General features: G+C 37.6%; 1 protein-coding gene across 7 annotated transcripts in view; it reads right to left on the reverse strand.

Annotated features, from left to right (window-relative positions):
- LRCH3 (leucine rich repeats and calponin homology domain containing 3) overlaps positions 1–20,930 on the reverse strand; it is a 68,113-nt gene that overhangs the window by 22,253 nt on the left and 24,930 nt on the right. For 6 of the 7 annotated variants that reach the window (XM_082320262.1, XM_082320263.1, XM_082320260.1 and 3 more), the window contains exons 2-10: positions 16,835–16,979; positions 15,175–15,301; positions 14,274–14,379; positions 13,965–14,101; positions 13,108–13,217; positions 8,721–8,814; positions 7,704–7,824; positions 5,027–5,175; positions 2,282–2,358 (exon numbers count right to left, since the gene is read on the reverse strand). In XM_082320262.1, coding sequence (XP_082176388.1) covers positions 2,282–2,358; positions 5,027–5,175; positions 7,704–7,824; positions 8,721–8,814; positions 13,108–13,217; positions 13,965–14,101; positions 14,274–14,379; positions 15,175–15,301; positions 16,835–16,979 — 1,066 coding nt within the window. The remainder of the gene's footprint in view (positions 1–2,281; positions 2,359–5,026; positions 5,176–7,703; positions 7,825–8,720; positions 8,815–13,107; positions 13,218–13,964; positions 14,102–14,273; positions 14,380–15,174; positions 15,302–16,834; positions 16,980–20,930) is intronic. The other variant, XM_082320261.1, reaches the window with a different exon arrangement.

Consider the following 20,930-nt stretch of genomic DNA (forward strand, 5'->3'; position numbering starts at 1 on the left):
AGGCAGCTGCTAGCACTGAAACAATTCCCAAGGTCCGCAGTCTACAGCATGTTCCCTGCCATGTTGCTTCCTAGAAAGAAAGTTGATGGAAACAGAGTAGCTTACTCTTGACAGCCTAGACTCTGCAACCTTCACTCCTGGGGCAACTGTGGAACAGAGAGACACTTTCCAATGCATTTCCAAAAAATGTCAGTCATGCTGCCCGTGAGTAGACTTATTACCTATTCTGCACGGAGAAGCTTAAGAGATGTGGAAGACCCATATGCTACAGGTCTCCTCTGTTACTTAAATTCGCACTGATGCCCATGACAAATCTGTGACTATGCTGTTTTGAATGGACACGACTGGGTTCAACTGAGTGCCAAGAAGCACATTCAGACCAGAGTACACACAGCTTTGTTGCATCAGGAATGCACCACAATCTGTCCAGAGGCACAAACTGTATTTACTGAATTGAATCAACTAATGTAAGTACTCTTGAGATGAAGCCTGCATTACATCCAACTCTAAGAGTTTTAATGGCTCCAGCGTGCTGAAGAAAAAAAACAGAGACTGCCTGCCAAGGCATTTGCACAGAATTATTGTGGAAGCAGTTTACAGCTTGTGGTTGCCACAAATGAAATATTTGAGTAATACAAGCTTAAAATATAAAAAATTCCTCATTGTCATATGGCTGTTTTTCTACAATTTTGAAGGCAACAACAATATGACCTGTTTTTAGTGCCTCATTAGGAATTTCACTCTGCTGAAGCATAATGTGAATAAGCTACAATTAATTTAGATCATTGATTAACTACTTCCACATGAAGATCCACTGCCATCCTTAAGTTAAATTTTGAAAGCATTGGATACCCTAGTGAACTTCAATTTCCTTTATCATTAAAATCTGTTTATGTAAACAGCAGCTCTCTCCTGGCTAACCAGCCTTCTCTTATTTCCTTCAGATATGTCATGGAATCCAGTGTTTGTAAAGTCTAACTATTTCCATGTTGACCACAAACGTTCAAATAGAAAAATAAACAAACATACAAAAAAAATCAGTCTTTCAAATGAAGAGCACTCACTTTATTTGGGGAGAACATGTCAGACTGCTGTATTATTTTATGCCTTACCTGTAGATGCTACATGACAAAGAATGCTGATATATGCTGAAGGATTTACCCTCCTTTATATCAGTACAGCTACTGTATCTGGGCATTTACTGCATGTTTCAAAATGCCTATTAAAATGTTGTCATAACCCTGGAAAAATTTACACGCTATTCTTGATCTCATTTTCTCTTTCAATACCATTTTAGAATGCCATTAAAATTAATTTCTACTGGCAGTGTAAGTAATGACATACTTATGGCTAGAGGTTGTCTTTTGTTTTTTGGGTTTTGTTTGTTTGTTTGTTTGGGTTTTTTTTGGTTTTTTTAAATTCCTTGTACCCTTGAGCTGGTTTTCTGCCAAGTCCTTGCACATTCACTTTCACTCTGCAGAATACTGAAATGCTTCAATGGCATATTAAAGGTTTTTATCAATTTTGATTTTAGTTCCATTACCAAGAAGCTATACCTTTGCTTATCTTCTGTTTTTTCAAGTAGACACCCAAAAGTCTCTTCTCAAACCTAACCACCTCATTTATATTCTGTCCAACTCTGACCCATATTTTATGGGTAAGCACTCCCCCCAATAAGCCAAGCAATCATTAAAGAGTATGGACACAATTCAAAAAGTCTACTTTGTTCAACTAAGCAACGTGTTTTCAGCATTGACTCCCATTCTATCCCTTCTGTGTAAATCATGAGTGTAAACTCATGATTACAGCACAGAAAAGCACGCTTTAAATTAAACTGAACCTGCACAGTACTGCAGGTACCAAAAGTCCACCAAGAATGTGACCTCACAGCACATCAGATACTCCATAGTAACTCTCTTTATGCTTCCCCTAAACCTGCAGTATGTTTATCCATTCTGTCCTTTATGTAACATAGCTTAAGTCAACTATTTAATCAAAGCACAAATTAAATCATGAAAAGGAGATATTAAATCAGTTTAAAAGTATACACTTTAATTTGGCAGATTTCTTTAACCACCCGATTTAAAGCCAAGCCTTTTGGTCACTGCCATTATTAGAATGCAAATTCCTAATCTGGAGCAATAACTTATAAATAAAGTGCCATGCACATTTCTGGCGAAGCAACAGAAAACAATGTCATTTTCTAAACACATTCAGTAAATATGCGCTCTGCGGTCATCATGAAAATTTGGATAAAATTACTGTTACCACATATTCTTACCTGTTTTGATGTAAATACCGTCTTGTATCCTCTGTTCTCTGAAATTCTCTGACAGATGCAGGCTTTACTGGTGAGCCCTAAGCAAAATAACACAGAAGATTGTTAGTAACTTGTGAAGAATACTGTACATTAATGTCAAAGAATCTCTTTGCAGAGCAACATTTGTAACTACTGGTATTCAAAATACCTGACAAAGAACCACAAAACACAACTCGGGGATGTTAATTTCCAACTAAGCAAGCTCACTTTCATTTTTTCCTGTGATTTAAAGAACTTTAGTTTCAAGATTAAATATGCCTACTGGTAAATTTAAGTTTAAAAACTTCCACTATTAAGAATCATGCAGAGAAGTAAATGTAGGTAAAAAATAATTAATGTAACGTAGAAGAAATGTAGAGTTAAGCTCCGAAGAATGTATAAACAAGTATACAGCAATGCAGTCTGGACTCTCAGAAATACAGGATACAATAGCTGATGCTCTCTTATGATGCCCTAAAGACAAGTCACAGAGGGACTAAGAAAGCAAAACATGGGATGAATGAGAACATCTTAGGCTTAATTTGACTATGAAATCATTTATCCCATTGGGAACAGACATATATCGCCCTTGGTGTTATTTTAAAACTTTTAGTGATACCCATTAACGTAGGAGGGTGGAAACTCTTCAAAATTAACTTGCCAATTTTCACTCATGCCTGTACGTATGTTGCTATATTGCATACAGTTAGTGTTCCTGAGTAGCATTTTGGATTGCCTTTTTAGAGAAACTACTGCTTCAGTTAAAAGCAAACAGTTTGATTTTTATGAATAGATAGATCCCTATGAAGAGCTTTTTTGATGCTGATCAATGCCTTTTCACTACTTACAGGGAAGAGTCCTTGGGTTGCACTGCCAATAGTTGCCTTTTCTGAGTTTTGCTCTTGTGTCTATGCTTCAAGTGGCACCAGCTTTTGTGATTTGATATCAAATTTGAGATTTGCAAAATAAATGCATGTCTCAAGTATCTGTGTCACTGATTTTAAACACAGTAAACAGTAATATAAAGCAGACAAAAATAGGGACCAGGCTCCAACATGAATACTAAAGATCCACTTTTTTTTTTTGTTTTCTTTCTTTCTTCAAAGAGCAAATATCTTTCTGCTTCAAAACACACAAAACTTTGAAAGGACACATTTGAATTGCAGCACAATAGGTACCATTTAAGCATATCAACCACAAAGATTTTCTCAGACAGGTTATTCATGTCGTATGTACAGTGAGCCACTGAACTGTGTAGCTGTGTACATAGGTATTAATTAAGACTGACAGAACACAGAAGGAAACATTATGTGGCTGAAAATCTGTTTCTATGGGTTTGATTTCTGAGGACATTTTACAAAATGACTTAACAGGGAACAGTTTTCTCCATGTGTTCACAGCAGTGGCTGCTACAACTGGAACAAAGGTATCTCCCAGTTTTGGCAATTCATACAATTTCAAAGCAACTCCAGTTGCACACTAATCCTTTTGCAGCCAGAAAGCAGCGAGATGACAAGAGCTAAAGAAAACTGACTGTAACTTTACTGAAATCATTGCCCTTGTCTGGGCCAGAACATCATTTGGATAAGCAATCAATTAAAGCAGCTATTATTAGCATAGTATACTGTGAATGCTGTCAAAAAAAATGTGAAAACAAACTTCATCCATACGTTGTGGGGAAATGGGTGCACACATCCTGACTCTCAGGCATTACATGGCAGTTACTGTTACTGAGATTTCTAAAATGCAGCATTCCAGCGCAAGTATTACATACCAGCTCAAACAGAAAGATACTCGAGAACAAAAATGAAACAGATACTGTTTAGATTTGTTGAGAAAAAAAGACGACCAGAGAGGCTAGTTTGCTCCCCCCCCTTTTTTTTCCCTGCCTTTCTTCTGTGAGAGGAGAAAACAGGGCAATGTCCAGAGCTACTCATGTCCGTTTCTAGGCATTTGTAAAAAGCTGTCTGGAGAACTTTCTAACCTGTCTAGCAATAATTTTACCTATTGTTCATTTAACTGTATACTTTTACTGAGAACAGTTTCATGTCAGGTTTATCTGAAACTACAGATGATGGTTTTTTGTTCAGAAAGGTGACTATATACATATCCAAGTCTGTACCTGTGGGTTCAAGCCTTGCTCAACAGTAAGAGAGAAAGAAATTGTTTGCTGCAAACAGTACGCTTTCTGAAGTTTGAATATTTAAGGTAGTCTAAACTTAAAATGGATGCTCAAGCAGTGAGTTTCCTGGTAAATAACATATGATCAACATCAACAGCCAAATTAACAGAGTTGCAAAATCCCTGTACTAAATCTTTATGCTGATAACAATCAACATTTTTCCCTTGAGAAAGCTAGTATATATTCAGTACTACCAAGTAAAGGTTAACAATTTTCTAGATATCACCAATTACCAGTTGGAAGCAGAGCACTCCTTTGGAAAAACCATTTACTTCACATATGCCTAAAGCACAAGCTTGCAAGAACCCACATGACAGGAAAACAGCGTGGCTGCCTTTGACTTATTCCACATATCCCAAAGGGCACTTGAGAGCAGCTTAACACTCCAGCTCTGACCGTCCACAAAGCGTAACACCGTGCTCTTCCCCCAGATCAGACTTTTTTTTAAAAAAACAAAGAAAACCTCTGAGGACAAATAGCATGAATACCATTACAAAGGCTTTCCTGGGGCATATGAATTTATCTAATTTAAGTAAAAGCACCACCTCATTAGAGATTCGCCGCTGGTCAATATATGCCATGAATTGTGAGCTGAGGCTGTCTGAGTCCATGCACTTGGGTTGCCTCACCTCTTCCTCCTCCTCTTCTGTGGCACAGCTATCGATATAGTCGATCTGATCGAGATCGTGTTCCACTTGACATACATACACAGAGAAAACACCCATAATTAGATAACCGACAGAAGAGGAAAACAATGACACAAAAGCAATGTCAGGAACTAAGGCCCTACTGTTTTTTTTCCACTTGGGAAAGCTCAGCCTGAAAGCTCTTGAATCTTGCCTGGCCCACTAACATTTGTTAACATCAGATTTTGAAATAATGATAAAAGTAATGGTTTCTAAAAAGCAATGAGAAACATGTATCAAGCACATAGTTTTAAATTGCTGGCTGCAGACACTTTTGCGGTGACTGAAAAAGTAAAGTAAATACTGTGATTTTTTTTTTAATACCAAAAACTATCTATCAACACCAAGACTGTACAATGATTTGTGTACATTTTGAATCATTTCTCTCTGTTCTAATTCATCTCTGTCAGAAAAATTAGAATGGATATCACAGATACTTCTATACTATTTTTACTGCTACAACAACAAAACAGAGGGCAGCATGTCCAAGTTATCTGGATACAAATGCAATAAATATAAAAAGTGCATGTGGAAATAATGAAGGACAGTACAGAAAGCAACAAAACCCCTCTAAAATAATATAAAAGCATCTGCAGCTTTATTTTAAAAAGAGGAATGAAAAAAGAAATTAGGAATCATTGAAATGAGAGCAAGAAACAGCACAGTTTGGCTAGTATTGATTTTCCCTTGCGTGGGCGATGTTATGTAGGGCAATTTTTTCACTTGTCACTGCTTTTACACATTCTGCCCAGGATTCTTGAGAGTCATGACATTGAGCAAACTACCCTGGTGAAAAATACTGTGCTAGGGATGCAGGGGAAAGCGTAAGCTCTCTTTCTGAGCACTAGAGCTTTCTTTTTCTTAAAACTCTCCCCTAACTTGCTCCAGACTCTCTTGCAGACATTCTTTTTCTACTCCCCCGCCCCTTTCCTGCTTGTCTAAAACAGACTTCTTTTTGCCTCACCACACAATCTAGCAACTGTTACTGCCAAAGCCACCTCCTCTGCTACTACAACTATCCAAAACAGCATTCCTATATACTTTGGCTTCATTAAATCTCCATCTCAGTTTCAAATCTTAAAAAAAAACAAAACCAACAAAACACACGAAAACAAAACTCCCCTTCTTTCCAGACTTGCTTATTTTACTTAAATAATAATAGGGTAGAGGGTGAAAGACATTAGTATCTGTGTTAGGAACACAAAATTGGAAAGGATCTTCTGGATCACTGACAGCCACATGCTATGGCTCGTGCCCCTCTCAGATACTCCTACTCATGAACTGACTGTGCTCCATCTTAAAAGACTAGTGAGGCATTTTGAAATCCCTGGTGTACAAAACCCTAAGAACAAAATAGTTAGTCTTAGAGGCGAAGCTGGCAGCACTACCTGTTATTAAGGCTGCCCACAGCTTCCCACAACACTGTGTCTTCAATTCTTCTAACTTTGCCAGAATTTAACTGTTTGAACTGAATTTTTTGTCCGTCAAAGTGTAAAAGAGTGTGAGCCAATGAAAAAGTTTCAGATGTTTCTAGAAGGTGGCAAAGAAAACAAAATATTGTGGCAGAGAAGAATAAGACCAAGAAGAGAAGATGGCAAGAGATGAAGAGGGGGATGAGGAGGGAAGAAGGAAGAAAAAGTGGGGGTTGGGCATGGAAGATTAATGGGTAAGAGTGAGACTCAGATAGGGAATATGAACTGGAGCCATTAGGGGAAATGGAAAACAAGGAGCAGCTGAGAAAGAAGAAAAATTAATCAAAGTATGTGGGGATGAGATCTAACAATCAGTAGTGCAAAAAAATGAGAAGAGGGAATGACTGAAAAAACCAAACCTGTAAGAATGCTAAAATAGGGACATATAAACAAGAAGAGGGCTGCACTGTGAGCCAGTGGCAGCAGCAGATTATTGGAAGTTAAAATTGAGGAGGACTGCATAGATCAAGAAACATGGGAAGCCCTATCACTGCTTGAACAAATATGGGGGTGCTACGGAAAGACTGCAGGACAACAAATTGAGAAGGTGCAAAAAAGCAATGTCACTCACAAATACCTGTCCCTCCTAGATGGCTTGCATGTTCGGATTAAAACCCAAGACTGCTGAACGAGGCACTTTTGCTACTTGGAAATATGATATTCCTTGACAAAATTGCTCATCCCATTCCAACAGCAGTCAGCAAGAATACTGATGATTTACTACTGCTGTAAATTTCCCCCTGTAGCTCAAGCAACAAAACTCCATGCACTGAAATTCAAGATTCCAAAATACTGTTTGAAGCATTTGGAGACTAACACAGCACATATGCAGACGCTGAAAGTGTTTCCCAGATAATCCCAATTCTGATTGATGTTACTTGATTTTGCCTTGTAACATCCTTAATGCAACAGTGTCTTTACACTCTTTACACAACTGTGCTTTTGTGTAATTCCACCTAGACCTTTCTCTTTTTCCTCTTTAGACAACCTACTGTTTATAGCAAATATTCTGGAACTTTAATAATGATGACAATAAATATTGTTAGCCAAAGATCACTATTTACCTCCACCATTAGTTACAACTGTGCTCCCTCGGTTTTCTTGATACTGACTTTCTCTTCGCAGTCTCTGTTCTTTAGTGATCTCTGCCACACGTAAAGGGAGATCTGAGAACTCATCTGTTGGCTTTAGAAAACAAACAGTGAAGTCAAGAAACACTCTTCAGAAACATCATCTTGTAAGCTACCTCCCCTCATGTTTTTACTTCAACTGTGTTTTGCACCTACAAAACACTAACTTAAAGCAAAATACAGCTATATAGTATTGTTTTTAAAAAAACATACATTTAAGCTTTCTTAAACAAACAGCTTGCCCACAGTTTTGTTCGCAATATCTGCAAGTGCTTGAAAACATCCCAGGATGGAAACTCCTAGAACCTTCTCAAAAACGAAGCTAGGAGTGCGAACAGGCGTACGGAGTACAGCTCACTGAAACACTTTAGGTCATGGCTACTGCCTTTTCTAGTTGTCCCAAGAGGAAAAGGGAGCTTCTCCCTTGGAAGAATAATTGACACTCTCCTTGCTAAGAGATCCCATTTTCCTGCTTCTAAATGGCAAACAGATTTTATTTTAACATTTGAAACAAGCTGCAAAGAAAGATGATGAAATTTCCACCTCATTTTTGAAGCTTGGTTTTCACGTTCATATTTATTTTATCGAAACAACTACTTATGGGTAATTGTACTTGACTCAACACTGTAATATGATACAGTTATAAGCTTTTTGTACAATGAGGAACCCCCTTTTTCTCATCTTTTATAGTGCAGTAAATTGATCTGTCATGCACTGTTTTATACATTTCTTTTATTATTTCCAACTTTGTGTCCATACCATATAAAATTATGCTTGTTTTTCTCCAAAAAGAAAAACAAACAATTTTGACTCAAGGCAACCCACACACTAGCATATACATGTACCCCACTGAATATGTTTCCAGATGTATACTTATTACTCCTCTTTCCTGTACAATAGTGCAAATACAATCCTACAAAAATACAACAAAAATAAAGCTGCAACACTTACTTCATTCCCTGACCATCTTTTGTCTCCGCTGTCCACACTATTGAAGCCAGAATCAAGTGCTCCATATGGCCGGCTGGAATAGAGTTCCTCATGGCTGTCAAACACACAGTTTTAGTTACTGTAATATAAACACCACCAAAAGCTTCTCAGCTATTACAGAAGAAAAGCAGGATAAGCTACCAAGCACAGTTGCAGCGTGTTCACAAGCTCAGCGTATTAGAGAGCATCATACTGCATTTGCCACACAGGATAAGAGGCATGTGCTTACAACTACAAACATACTTGTCAGTCAGCTGTCCACCTGCCACTGCCTAGCGTTTTAAGAGCTAATCTGATCCGAAGTATATACCCATACTTCAAACATTTCCCACACAGAAATTATGACAAAGAAATCTGCAAAGTGGTCTCTTATTTCACTGTTTAACAAGTCAAACTTTCATTTTCCGCTACTCATATGTTTTGGTTGAAAAATGCTGGCTGTGGGATGGCATTTTTCATAAGTAAGCATAAACCCATGCAAAATTACTAAAAATACAGGTATATCAGAACATACTTCTACACAAAAGTACGCAGAATGTATTATATAACTATCTTCTGTATCATAATTATCTACCTAAGAAACTGTGCAGTAAGCTGGACACTATTTCAAATATTTCATAATACAATAAATATAGAAGTACAGTTTTCATCTACAAAGCCTTTGTCAATGACATGTCTAGACAAAGGCATTAGACATGTGCCTAGTGTTACAATACACATAACCAAACAGCCATACAGTTCTTCTCTAAATTTCTGGGCTCAGAAACTATGTAATTCAGCAGTACAGCCATCACAGATGTCGAGTCTGGCAACTGCTGCAGATAGCTACAGTAAGAGAGACAATGGGACTTGTCTGATCCACTGCAGATGGCATTTCACAATGGCTCGACTGTCCTACTGGCACTCGATGCCCCAGGGAGAACTGCAGCAGTAATTACTACATAATACACAAGGAAGAATGAATTTCAGGAAGCTAATTGCTTCACCCCATCATAACTAAATTGCAGGTCATCTTCTCACTGGTATAACTCTCAAGTTGTTGCTCCCTCTAAAATCCCTCTTTCAGGAAATACTTATTTTCAAATTACTATTATTATTATTAACATAGCACCGTCTGCGTGCATGGGACTTTGTAGAACAGTGACAGACTATTACCCTGGGCTATTCTAATTTTCAGAGAGACATAACATAGCAAAAAACTAAGAGGAGGGACGGAGGGCTACAGATAAGAAACATTAGGCTATACATCTGCTTCTATGCAGATCTAGGTTCTGCAAACGTACACCAAAAGACAAGCTCTTGTACCTGCATGGAGTTCTGATTAACTCAAAAGAGTCCCACCTTCATGGCCCTCGTATTTGAACAGAAAGATCACCTGCATAATAAACCCCTAGCAAGAAATAAGGGGAAAGGAAAAACAACTCCCTTCTTTTGGGTGGGGAAGGAATAAGAAAGACCGTGAAATCACCCAGTGCAGTGAAAGAACTATTAACTTGAATCACTGACAATAGAACCATACTTATGCTAACAGCTCACAGTACTTAAATACTGGATTTAAAATACAGGTCAGAGAAAAGAAAAAAATCCATCTGCAGTATAATTCCATTTCAAATGCACCAATATTTTCAGAATCTCCTGAGATCCCTGTTCCAAGTTGAACAATTAATCCGAATTGAAGAGCATCAAAAATACTACTTGGCTACATCTCTAAAATAGAGAAGTATTTTGAGACAAATTTTCTTCTTTTAGCCTTCCTTTTCAATTATAGCTTTTGAAAAGCTATACATCTAACACTAAGGTTATCTGGAAGCTCAAAAATCCATAATCACTGTTCCCAGGACTCTCTTCTCCTTTTTAACATGAAAGCTGCTTTCTGTCTCCCCAACTCTCACATCTGAAACAACTATTCAATGCTGCATGCTTTACACAATTATAATGGTACAGCAGCCATCCTGAAATCAGTCGAGACTTAAGATTTTTATTCCTCCCTGACCAACAAGCTACAAGGAACAACAACTAAGCATTTAGATACATCAAAGCATCTTGGGGCAACTACAGCTTACCCAGGAAGCTACATACAGCTCGAAATCAAAGGAAGAGAAGATAAACACCGGGTAAGACCAACAGCCAAACGCAAGACTTGCCAACATTTCAAAGACTTAAAACACAGCTCCAAAGCCACAATGAAACACATATTTTTAACTCCTGTAAGAAAGAGCCATTGCCCAAGTCCCAGAATATCCACTACACTGGTTTATGTATGAGTTCTTCATATTTTAAACCTTCTAACTCCAGACTATACCAGTCTGCCTCAGTGCCAAAGGAATTGCTACACAGCTTTAACAGTTCTGCCTCCTCTCAATCGCATTCACTCCAGCACCAACCAGAGCCGCTCTGAACTTCAGTGTTGCAAATGAGAGACTGGCTGCAGCAGATCAAAACCTGCTGCAAGACAAATTTCACATAGCTTCTCCTTAGAAAAGGACTGTAATGCACAAGATTTCACTTTGGTAAGCCAGTTTGATACAATGTGACAAGGCTAAAACAATTAGCTGCACTAGAACCTCCAAACCATACTTTCTCCCATAATGTTTCAGAATATCTTGTTTTGTTAGCAGTATTAACAACTTTGTTATTAAAAAAATGTTTGATCAAGAGTGAACTGACAGCACAACTCAAAATTCTTAAAGAATCTCTACCACTCAGTTTCAGATTCTTAACCTCCATGGTATTTCATTTAGCTTATCAGATAAAACAGCAACAAAGTCTAGGTGTACTGACTGATACCTTATTTCTATCGGTCACCTTTGAAAGTAACAAAGCTCTTGTGACTTTCCTGGAAATACTAACTATATTGTAGTTGAATGCTTTTATTTCTCTCATCCCAAGTTCCAGAAGAGTATCATAATAATTTGGGGTCCTCTCTTCCACTGGATCATTCTACCATTTCTTCCTAACACGTACTCTGATCCATGGATAGTTCTTCCATAGGTACATCAAGATAGGAGGAATCACCTGCAACACTAAATGCCCTAAACAGCACAGTAACAACAAATAATTCTATCACCAACTCTTATCTCCTCTTGGGGATGGAAAACAGCTAAAGGAAAGCCAGCTGAAGCTCATTTCACACGGCTGAATCTGGAAGTAACTCTAGAGGAAGCATCCTCAACCAGTTCTGCACTTGTTTTTACATTCCTAATTCCAAGCTATGATTAAAATACACTAATTCTTCTCATTTCACAAAAGCAATTAATGAAAACTTCCATAGTAATACACAACTAGAGACAAAAATAAATCAGTAAACACATAGCCCACTGATTTTGTTGGAGTTTCTCTTAAAAAATAAACAAACTATGCTAGGGAGAAATAGATCTCCAGCATAAACAGCCTTTTCTTTTCAGTAACAGGACAGTATCCCCAGTAGTATGCAGAAACCTTCGGCAACAGCTTATACTCTAGGAAACTAACACTCATAAAATGCTCATATGTTGACCTCATCTAGGAAAATAATTGAAGACATTCAGTGCTGATGAGGAATCACTCTGTCAGTCCCTCATGCAAATTCTTCTTCACAAATCTGACTCATGAGGATTTATTGTGAGGCCCTCTGATTTGTGTTTTACTGCTGCTAAGACAGCAGTACATCCTTTAGCAACTTATTCCTCCACACCTTATTGCCACCTTCCAAGATGACTGAGGTAATTTTTATATATATTTAGTTTCATACTTCAGTGACTCTCTTCTATATCATGTAAGAGAAATAAATCTTAACTCCTGCTTTTCTCTAGACATCTTAATTTAGCAGCTGATATGGCTGACTGTTCCAATATTTGCGTTACAATGCTAAGCAATAGTGCCAAGTGAAAGCTTGCCAAAAATAACAGTTTACTAATGGGGTGGAGATAAGCATTTACACCTGCAGTTTGAGCACGGCAGTTATAAAATTCTGTACAAAAGGTTAAAAATCACAGCAGGGATATAATTCAGTAAGTATGTGGAAAATATTAAGATCTTATAAACTGAACACACGTTAGCAACATGAGAGCATGCCCCCTGTACTATGAAGATACCACTCTCTTCTTACTGTGTATCAGCTCTAACACTGCCTTTCACATGACATTGCCCAGGTATTCTTCTGAGCTGCTTCTCGCTTCTTATATAGTGGCACCTTGTTAGAATGCATCATGAGATAACACAGATGATATTCTTCAAAGCCACCTCTATCAACGCACTTACCAAAGAACAATCCTTGGATCTATTTTTTTTTTCTTTTTAAAACTCAGATGACTGACAAAATTTTCCTCAATGTCATCAAAACTAAGAACTTGGATTGTGCCAAACTTACCAAGATCCAAATCCCATCGGTCTCCTATCATAATCAGGCAAGTCTGGAGCTATCTTGCATGCTTCTATGTTCAGATATTTAAATATGTGAATTTTTCCTTTTATACATATCTTAAAAAAAAAAATTTTAAAATTATGTAAGTATAATTTGACAATACATTTCCAAAGTATTCTACAGACATTTAACCTGTAGTTGAGAGTAATAAATGAGAACATTTATGTCAACCAATGCGTCTTTTCTTCTTATCTCACTGCATTTTAGAGAAACAGCTATAGCGGAGCATCACAGGATGCCTGTGATAGACAAATGGAAGCCGGCCTCCCAGTACATCTGGTCTGCATGCAACTTTGTCAGCTGGATGCTGAAATTTCATCATGCAAACAAGACATAAGCATTTACAAGTACTAGAATTTATACCCTTGGCATCAGAACAGATGCATCCCACCCATACCCAACTTTGAATGGCGGTGGCAGACCGCCAAACCAAGCTCAAATTTAAAGTGAATGAAGCCAGTAACAGCTGCCTTTGCTTTCAATGAAAAGGCAGGCAAAACCCTACTGAAACTACAGGTCTTAGCAAGTGTCACTCTTGACTCAGAAACAGCAGCTCACAGGAGAACCTGTAATACTCAAGGGGTTATATACCCACATTAAAAAACAAATTAGGCATTAACTGTATTGCAGTTTCTAGCTCAAAGGCCAATTTGAGCACTCTGCTGCAAGGTGAAACAGCACACAGCAGCACTGAGGCCTCAGTCAAAATTTTGACATTTTGACATAATATAATCCTTCAGCTTTTATCTTTGTTCTGCCCTTTTTAGTTGAACTAGTCATCTGAATTCCTAGCTGCAGTTTACCTGTGCAGGGGGTGACTGGAGAGGGTTGTTCTCTAACATGATGGTCTGCAGATGTCTGAGGTTCCTATAACAAACTGGTATTGTTGTTATTTTATTGCAGGAGAAATCTAATCGAATCAAAGGCAACTCAGCAAGCTCTGGAGATAGAAAATAAACATAATTTAGCAGATTTAAAAGCAAGAGTATAAAAACATGTGTTTTACAAAATAATTAAGTATGCTGCTTCTAGCTCTCAGGGGAAGAAAAAGGCATTGAAAGTAAAGAAGTGCTTGAAGTTTCTGCTATTACAACTGACAGCCTTTATCTCACCTTCAGGTAAATGCACCAAATTATTTCTTCTGACATTTAGGTCCCGCAAGGATTCCAAATTGCCAATCTGTGGAGGTATTGTCTGTATTTCATTACAACTCACATCCTGCAAAGCAAGAGTAAAGAATGAGTTAGCAGTTTTGACATTACTACCACTGACCAGTAAGCCTCTGTTAATTACAATATGTAGCGTTTTATGTAGGGACTGAAAGAAAAAGACAACTATTTACATAACACCTCAGATCCTTATATTCATTAAACCTCATTGCTAATGTGAAGCATTATTCTTATTTTAAATATATGGGGAAATAAAAGCTTTAAAAGATTAAGCATTCAGACATAGAAGTTTATTTCAAGTTATCTCGTTCAAGTTATTCCATATTATTTGAGAAAGCGTAACTTGCTACATAAAAGCTTTTTGCCAGAAAGAAATGCACCAACAGCTCTAATTCCACCCAGCCTTCCTTTCAAATATAGGGAAGACTCTTAGTTAAATTGACATGGATCATCTGCTCTCCAGTACAAGGCATCTTTCCCCCACGTAATTTTTTTTTTTAAAATCTCAGAGTATTTCAAAAAATCTTTTCTAATACCTCTATACAAAGTCAAAACATAGTTGGAGATACTATGGCAGACAGAAATCTTCCTTAGGCTAAGAGCAGATTTAAGTAACTTGCTATCGCATAAAAGTGACTGGTTTACAGTCACAAAGTTCTCAGCAGAATGAGAAACAGGATGTCAATCTTGCACATGCCCAGATAGCATCCTAATTACTGCATTACTTTGATCGGTTTAAAAAAAAAAAAAAAGTTATTTCTTCTGAAGCACCACCAAACCTATTAAACATCAATTAAAAATTAAAGACTAAATAACAATAGTTAAAAAATAACCGTATACTCACAAGCTCTGTCAGCTGTCTGAGCTGTCCAATTTCTTCAGGTATTGAAACCAACTTATTATTACTCGCTATCAAAACCTTTAATGGTAAACTACAGAGGTGTACTGGCAATGTTGAAAGCTGGTTTCGACTTTTGGGACAGAAAGAAAACAAAATCATCAGAACTCTAATAAGAAATCACCTCACATCTTAATGCAATGAAAGGCACATACAAAACGCACACTCCATTTAGATGATCAAGTCAGTTTTTATATAATTACCGTAAAAGTAGTTCCATTAAGTCTTTCTCCATTACTTGCTTTATCTAGTTAGGTGTGAACGAACTCTGAATATCAAGTAGCAAGCCTGATCAGATGCTTTCGAACTCAGTGCTCGGGAATATGATATTTTTGTGCCCTTTCAGGTGCTTTTGATAACTGGCCACCCTCTGTCACAAATGAGTATGTTTGAACAGAGTGCAAAAGCCTTTCTGATCGGTAGTACTGCAGGTCAGCACATACAAAGTGCCACAGAGAAAGTCATTAATTACTGAGTATTTAAAGTATATTTCTAACTAAGTCATGTGGATCAAAAATCTTGGTATGACGGATTTCACTATTCCAAAATCCAGTCTTGGACATTTCATAATAAACTACTATGAAAGCAAATATGAGGTCATATGACTGGACTGTAACCTCAGATGAGAATCAGGCAGGATGAGAATGGATTGTAAGAGAGAAAGATCCCCTTTAAAAGTAAAACACAGCAAGAAGCAGTGCCTGGATGATTAGAAGGAAAGTTATTATGATCTTAACTAAGGCTTTGATCAGATGTTGACATTTACCAAAATATGCTGCTGTATTTTTCATGCTTGCAACCCAGATTTCCCTACTATTAAAGCAAAAACAAAACCAAAAAAAGTCCCGAGCAGTAGGGGAACCAGCAGCAGCTTTTAAAAGGATAATAATTGGACTGCACCTACTAGAGATCATGGCAATAGGAAACCCATACCTGATTCATATCCTATTCCTACAATTCTCACCATCAATAAAAAAAGAAAATAAAGAAACATAACCACAGTAAACTGGCAAAAGTGTAACACCAGAAGGAAATAGCCTGAAGTTTTTCTTGACTGATATCACTGCCAATTTGTGATGAGGAACTTTCCACACCTCTTAGAAGACCTTCTACAAACGGAGAATGCTGTACACAGTTGAATTTCATCAACAGGCTAAGTTGTAAGCAATTAGCTTTTAATGATGGCAGAGAAACATTAATGCTTGAAAAAGATTTTTAAAAGCCACCAGACAGCAAAGGTAAAGGGAAAGTGCATAAGCCTCATTCAGCTGCCGAGAGCTGAATTGCAAAGACTATCTAAAAGCTCTATCCTCTCTTTTCAGTCTGCATGCCTGTATTTCTTATGAAAACTACTGGAATTTATTTTGTGAGTCCTTTAAGTTGGATTTAGCTTTCTTCTTCATACTCCACGTCTACAAACTGCTGCTTAATCCTCATGTTCCCTGATCCACCCAAGTGGGTAAGACTGGTTCAGGTTGCTTTGATTCAATGGCATACAATATAACAACGTGATGATTACACATGGTGCTAGCATCCATAAGGATGCATCAAAATGTATAAACCTAGACTACTGACGCTAAAGCAAAATCTCTAAGACAATTGTTACCTGATATTTAGAAATGTTAAAGACTGTAAGTTCAGAACAGCCTCTGGGATGTAGCGAATGCAGTTCTGGTACAAATTAAGACTCTCGAGGGAGACAAAGTGACATGCTTCTGCTGGGAGCTCTGACAGTCTGTTCCGTGACAAATCTGAAGGGAGGGAAAAAATAAACATTCAGTAAAGCCATCTTAAAATTTCACGAGGACATGTATTGTCTGTATATTTGCCGTCACGCAGTGGGAACAGTTGGACAGGAACCAGTTTTGCTGTCCTGCCTGCAAAATTTTCAAGATTATGAAGTGACTCTCACTTCACACATGAAATAAATCAACATCTTTTAAAATCTTACAGCCACAATGAGAAAAAGAGAGCCAGATGCAACATTCCTTTCATAGTCACACTTTCATATCCCAAAATGCCTTATGCTTAGAGGAAGCTAGTTGAAGATGCTTCAAATCTCTGTTCCAGGACCATTTTTAGATTATGGAGTTGGTATTGGGTAGGCAGTGCTGTAACGAAAAGAATCAGAAAGTACTTTTCTCCCAGCCCCCTACTAAGGTACTCTCTGCTACGTGGAAATCTCAGCTTCAAATTTCTCGTCTAAAATATACACTTTCTATAGATACATGCATATTTACAGGTAACAGTTCCAACAGGGGAAACACGAAGCACACACCTTAGATAAGCCTTCTATACGCTAGCCAAAGCATTCCCTCCTCCAGAGGGATACCAGTTCAAGCCTGTAATCTCAACCAGGCAATGGAAGGATTTTCAATAAAGGGTCTTCCCAGCTGCTGAAAAATGTCCTGCTTGCTGCTAGCAGTAAGGTTTACTGTTTCTTTATGATTGTACACTCTTTGCTCGGCAAGAGACAAGAGTTTAACCAAAACTACTACCAAATGTTTGTATTTGAGGAATCAATTTTTTTCCTTAGCCAGTTCCAATTACGAGTCTAGACATATAAAATATCCATCAGTATTACTCTCCTTCAAGAGTAAAAGCTGCTTTGTGATAAATAACGCAGTTACAGCTGCATTGTAATAAATAATGCAGTTGCAAAGGGTTCTTTTTTCTTTAAAGGTCAAGGAAAGCTCTTGCTTATAAATGCCAAAGGACAGTTCTCACAAACACACGCTAACAGCTTCTTAACACACCCAGCTCTTTACTTCTAACAGGAGTTATGCTCACATCAAGAGCACCTTGCATGAGCAGGGAGTTCCTATAGAGATACTGCCTGTTTAACAAACTGACGCTTCACCTTTACATTTTTAAGGGAGGGCAGAAATTAATTGTAAAAACCCATCTAACCTGAATTGGTGTCACGAATGGTTAAAGAAAAATCCAAATTTAATTGCTATTTTCTTTATTTGTTTTGAATTTCAATTTCTCCTCATCAGCATAAGAGGATAAAAGCTCCTATCCCAAAGCATATACAATGAAGTGACATAGTAATCTGTGTCTTTATTCCATGAAGGAAGCATCCAATACAGATTACTTTTTAAAGACTTCCAATGCAGACAGGTCTTCTGTTGACATTTTTAATTTCTTTTTTAAAATGGAAGCTTTACAGAGTAAAAAAGCCCTCATCAGAGATATCCTGCCTACCACTGTTCCAATGTATGCGGCTCTAGGTTGCCCAAGGAAAAGAGGTCACTCCGAGTGCAGCTGGAACTGACCCTAGGTCTACCTCAATGCTTAGAGCAAGCCATGAGCTGCTACTGATAAATAATCAGTAATTAAAAATCTCAGCAGAAAGAAGCACTATGGAAAACTCTGTAGAGAAAAACCTCCAAATGTACTTTAATGTACAAGTGGGAAGGAACTGCATTATCCAATCTATAGGTATGACTGAAGCTAACTATAGCAGAGGCTGTGATGGATATAAAGTTCAGCAGATGTTGCAGGGTACACACAGATAAGAAAACATGAAAATAATGGAAACTTCTAATCTACCGACACAAAAAGGTTAACAGGGAACATAACAAAACTGTTCAGCAATGAGTTTAAAATAAATAAGTAAATAAATAAATAAAAATATCACACTAAACACTTCTTTCCAGCTTGTATCAGCCTCAAACACAACCTCAACTTAAACTTGTCCAAACTTGATTTTGAAAACGCAACATTTTTAAATTAACATTTCTGACCAGCTCTAATAGTGGGAGCTAAAACTACAAAATAATGGAAGTCATCAGCATTAAGCCTGCACTGCATATCTGGAACTGTTTAATTGCCTTATGACAGAAAACATTCTAGATCTTTGCTCCCCTTTTCCATTTTTTGTGAAAGAGGACAACCTTTCCGCAACCTCCCCCCCTTTTTTTTTTCTTCTAAGAGTGAGGAAAATCCTGCACTTACAGATTGCTAAAGACAGCTTCCATAAACATCCTAATCTTACCATACGCTAACCCAGATAAAACATCAGATAAATGTGTCAAATGCAAAGACAGACCACTGTGATGGATCCTGCTTTGGACTACTGCTGAACCCAAAGTTTTCTTACCTCCGCTGCTCATTCCAGGCCCTTTGTATTGCCAGAGTTTGTGGGAAACTCTGATCAGAATGAAATATAACAGTTTTTCTGATCACCTCACCACACAGCCCCACAAACTCTACGCCAGCACCAGGGAAAAATGGTGCAGGCAGCAGAGTCCCTTGTTCTGGTGGCAGGGATTACTTTTGCTGATTTAAAGCACTCACCAAACTCCAGCCTAAGTGGAGAGAGCAAATGAATTGGACTGATTAGAACCTGCTTAAGAATCCATAGATAGTAAAGGAGGCAAAAAAATATCTGTGGATATCCTGTGGGCACACAGCATATACTTCCAAGGAAATTTACGCAGTGGACACTTATTTTGCACAAGCCATCTCCCATAATACACTGGTCTGTCCTAGAGTTTCTTCTGCTTTACTTCTATGATTTAATTCTCATTAATGTTTTTGTGAAAATGACAGCAAACTCCTACCCTCCCCTCCTCCAAGTTGCATAGCTGCAGTAGACTTAAAGAAGAGTAATAGTGCTAAAACTATGCAACGATATGATGTCCGAAACGGCAACATTGCTAATGAGTTAGCTAATTGCTAACATTGCTAATGCTCTCCTGTGCCAACATTGTTGTAAAACGTTAACAGAAGTGTGATTCCCAAACAAATATACTGTCCCAACACAAATAAAAATGATGTATCCTGCAAAATTTCAAGTAAGTGCAGACAATCGTAGTATTTGTAATCACTGAAATCATCTGTGATACATACAACTTGCCATAAGGTTTCACGGTACAGTTGTATGGTACCATATGAGAAGGGGAGAAGAATGCAAATTATTTCAGACATGACAAGAAACAAGCAAGAGTAATTTAGAAAATATACTTGGCTTCCACATTGACTAGATGTTTAAGTACCCATTTATTTTAAAAAAATTATTACAACATTGGTTCACCTATAAGGTGTAAGCATTTTTCTTAGGGACTCTGGAGGATGGAACCGAATTCCACCACCTATCTCACACTATACTAACATCCTTCAGCACACAGCTGTGCTGGCAAAGTCTGTTTTAACACTATCCATTTTCACAAAGAAATAGGCTTCCCAAGTAATGAGCCATATTTTCTGGCAGAAGAGTTGCAAAGAAAAAGCTTCTTTCAACTCTGTTTTGGAAAGGGTTTAACCACCAACATGAGAATTCTCAACTGCTTTTTGTTTCACTTTATCTTACCAAAGAACATTTAAAACCTAGTGTTTACATATTGTTCAGACCATGAGGCATGGGAGTACTAGTCAAGAACTTAATGTATTGCGAGCTACGATTTAGTATATCTAAAGAAAGAACTCCCTGCAAGATAACATTAGGTATGAAGAAATGAAAACACATTTTAAACAGCAAATGAACTCATCGCATGATTGCAAAGAGACACCAAAGCTGGTTAGCAACAACAACAACTAAGTTTTCCAGACTTTCCTCAACCTACAGTGATTTTTAAAACTTGGCATTTCTGTTCAGCAGTAGAAATTCAGTGGAAAGGAGATAAAATCAGAGCTGAATTTTGATGCTGCAGTATAGTCTCTTAAATTATTAAAAATGGGTCTAACCAATTACAAGT

The sequence above is a fragment of the Platalea leucorodia genome (genome assembly GCF_965183815.1).
Source record: "Platalea leucorodia genome assembly, chromosome: 8".
In the NCBI taxonomy this organism is placed as follows: Eukaryota; Metazoa; Chordata; class Aves; order Pelecaniformes; family Threskiornithidae; genus Platalea; species Platalea leucorodia.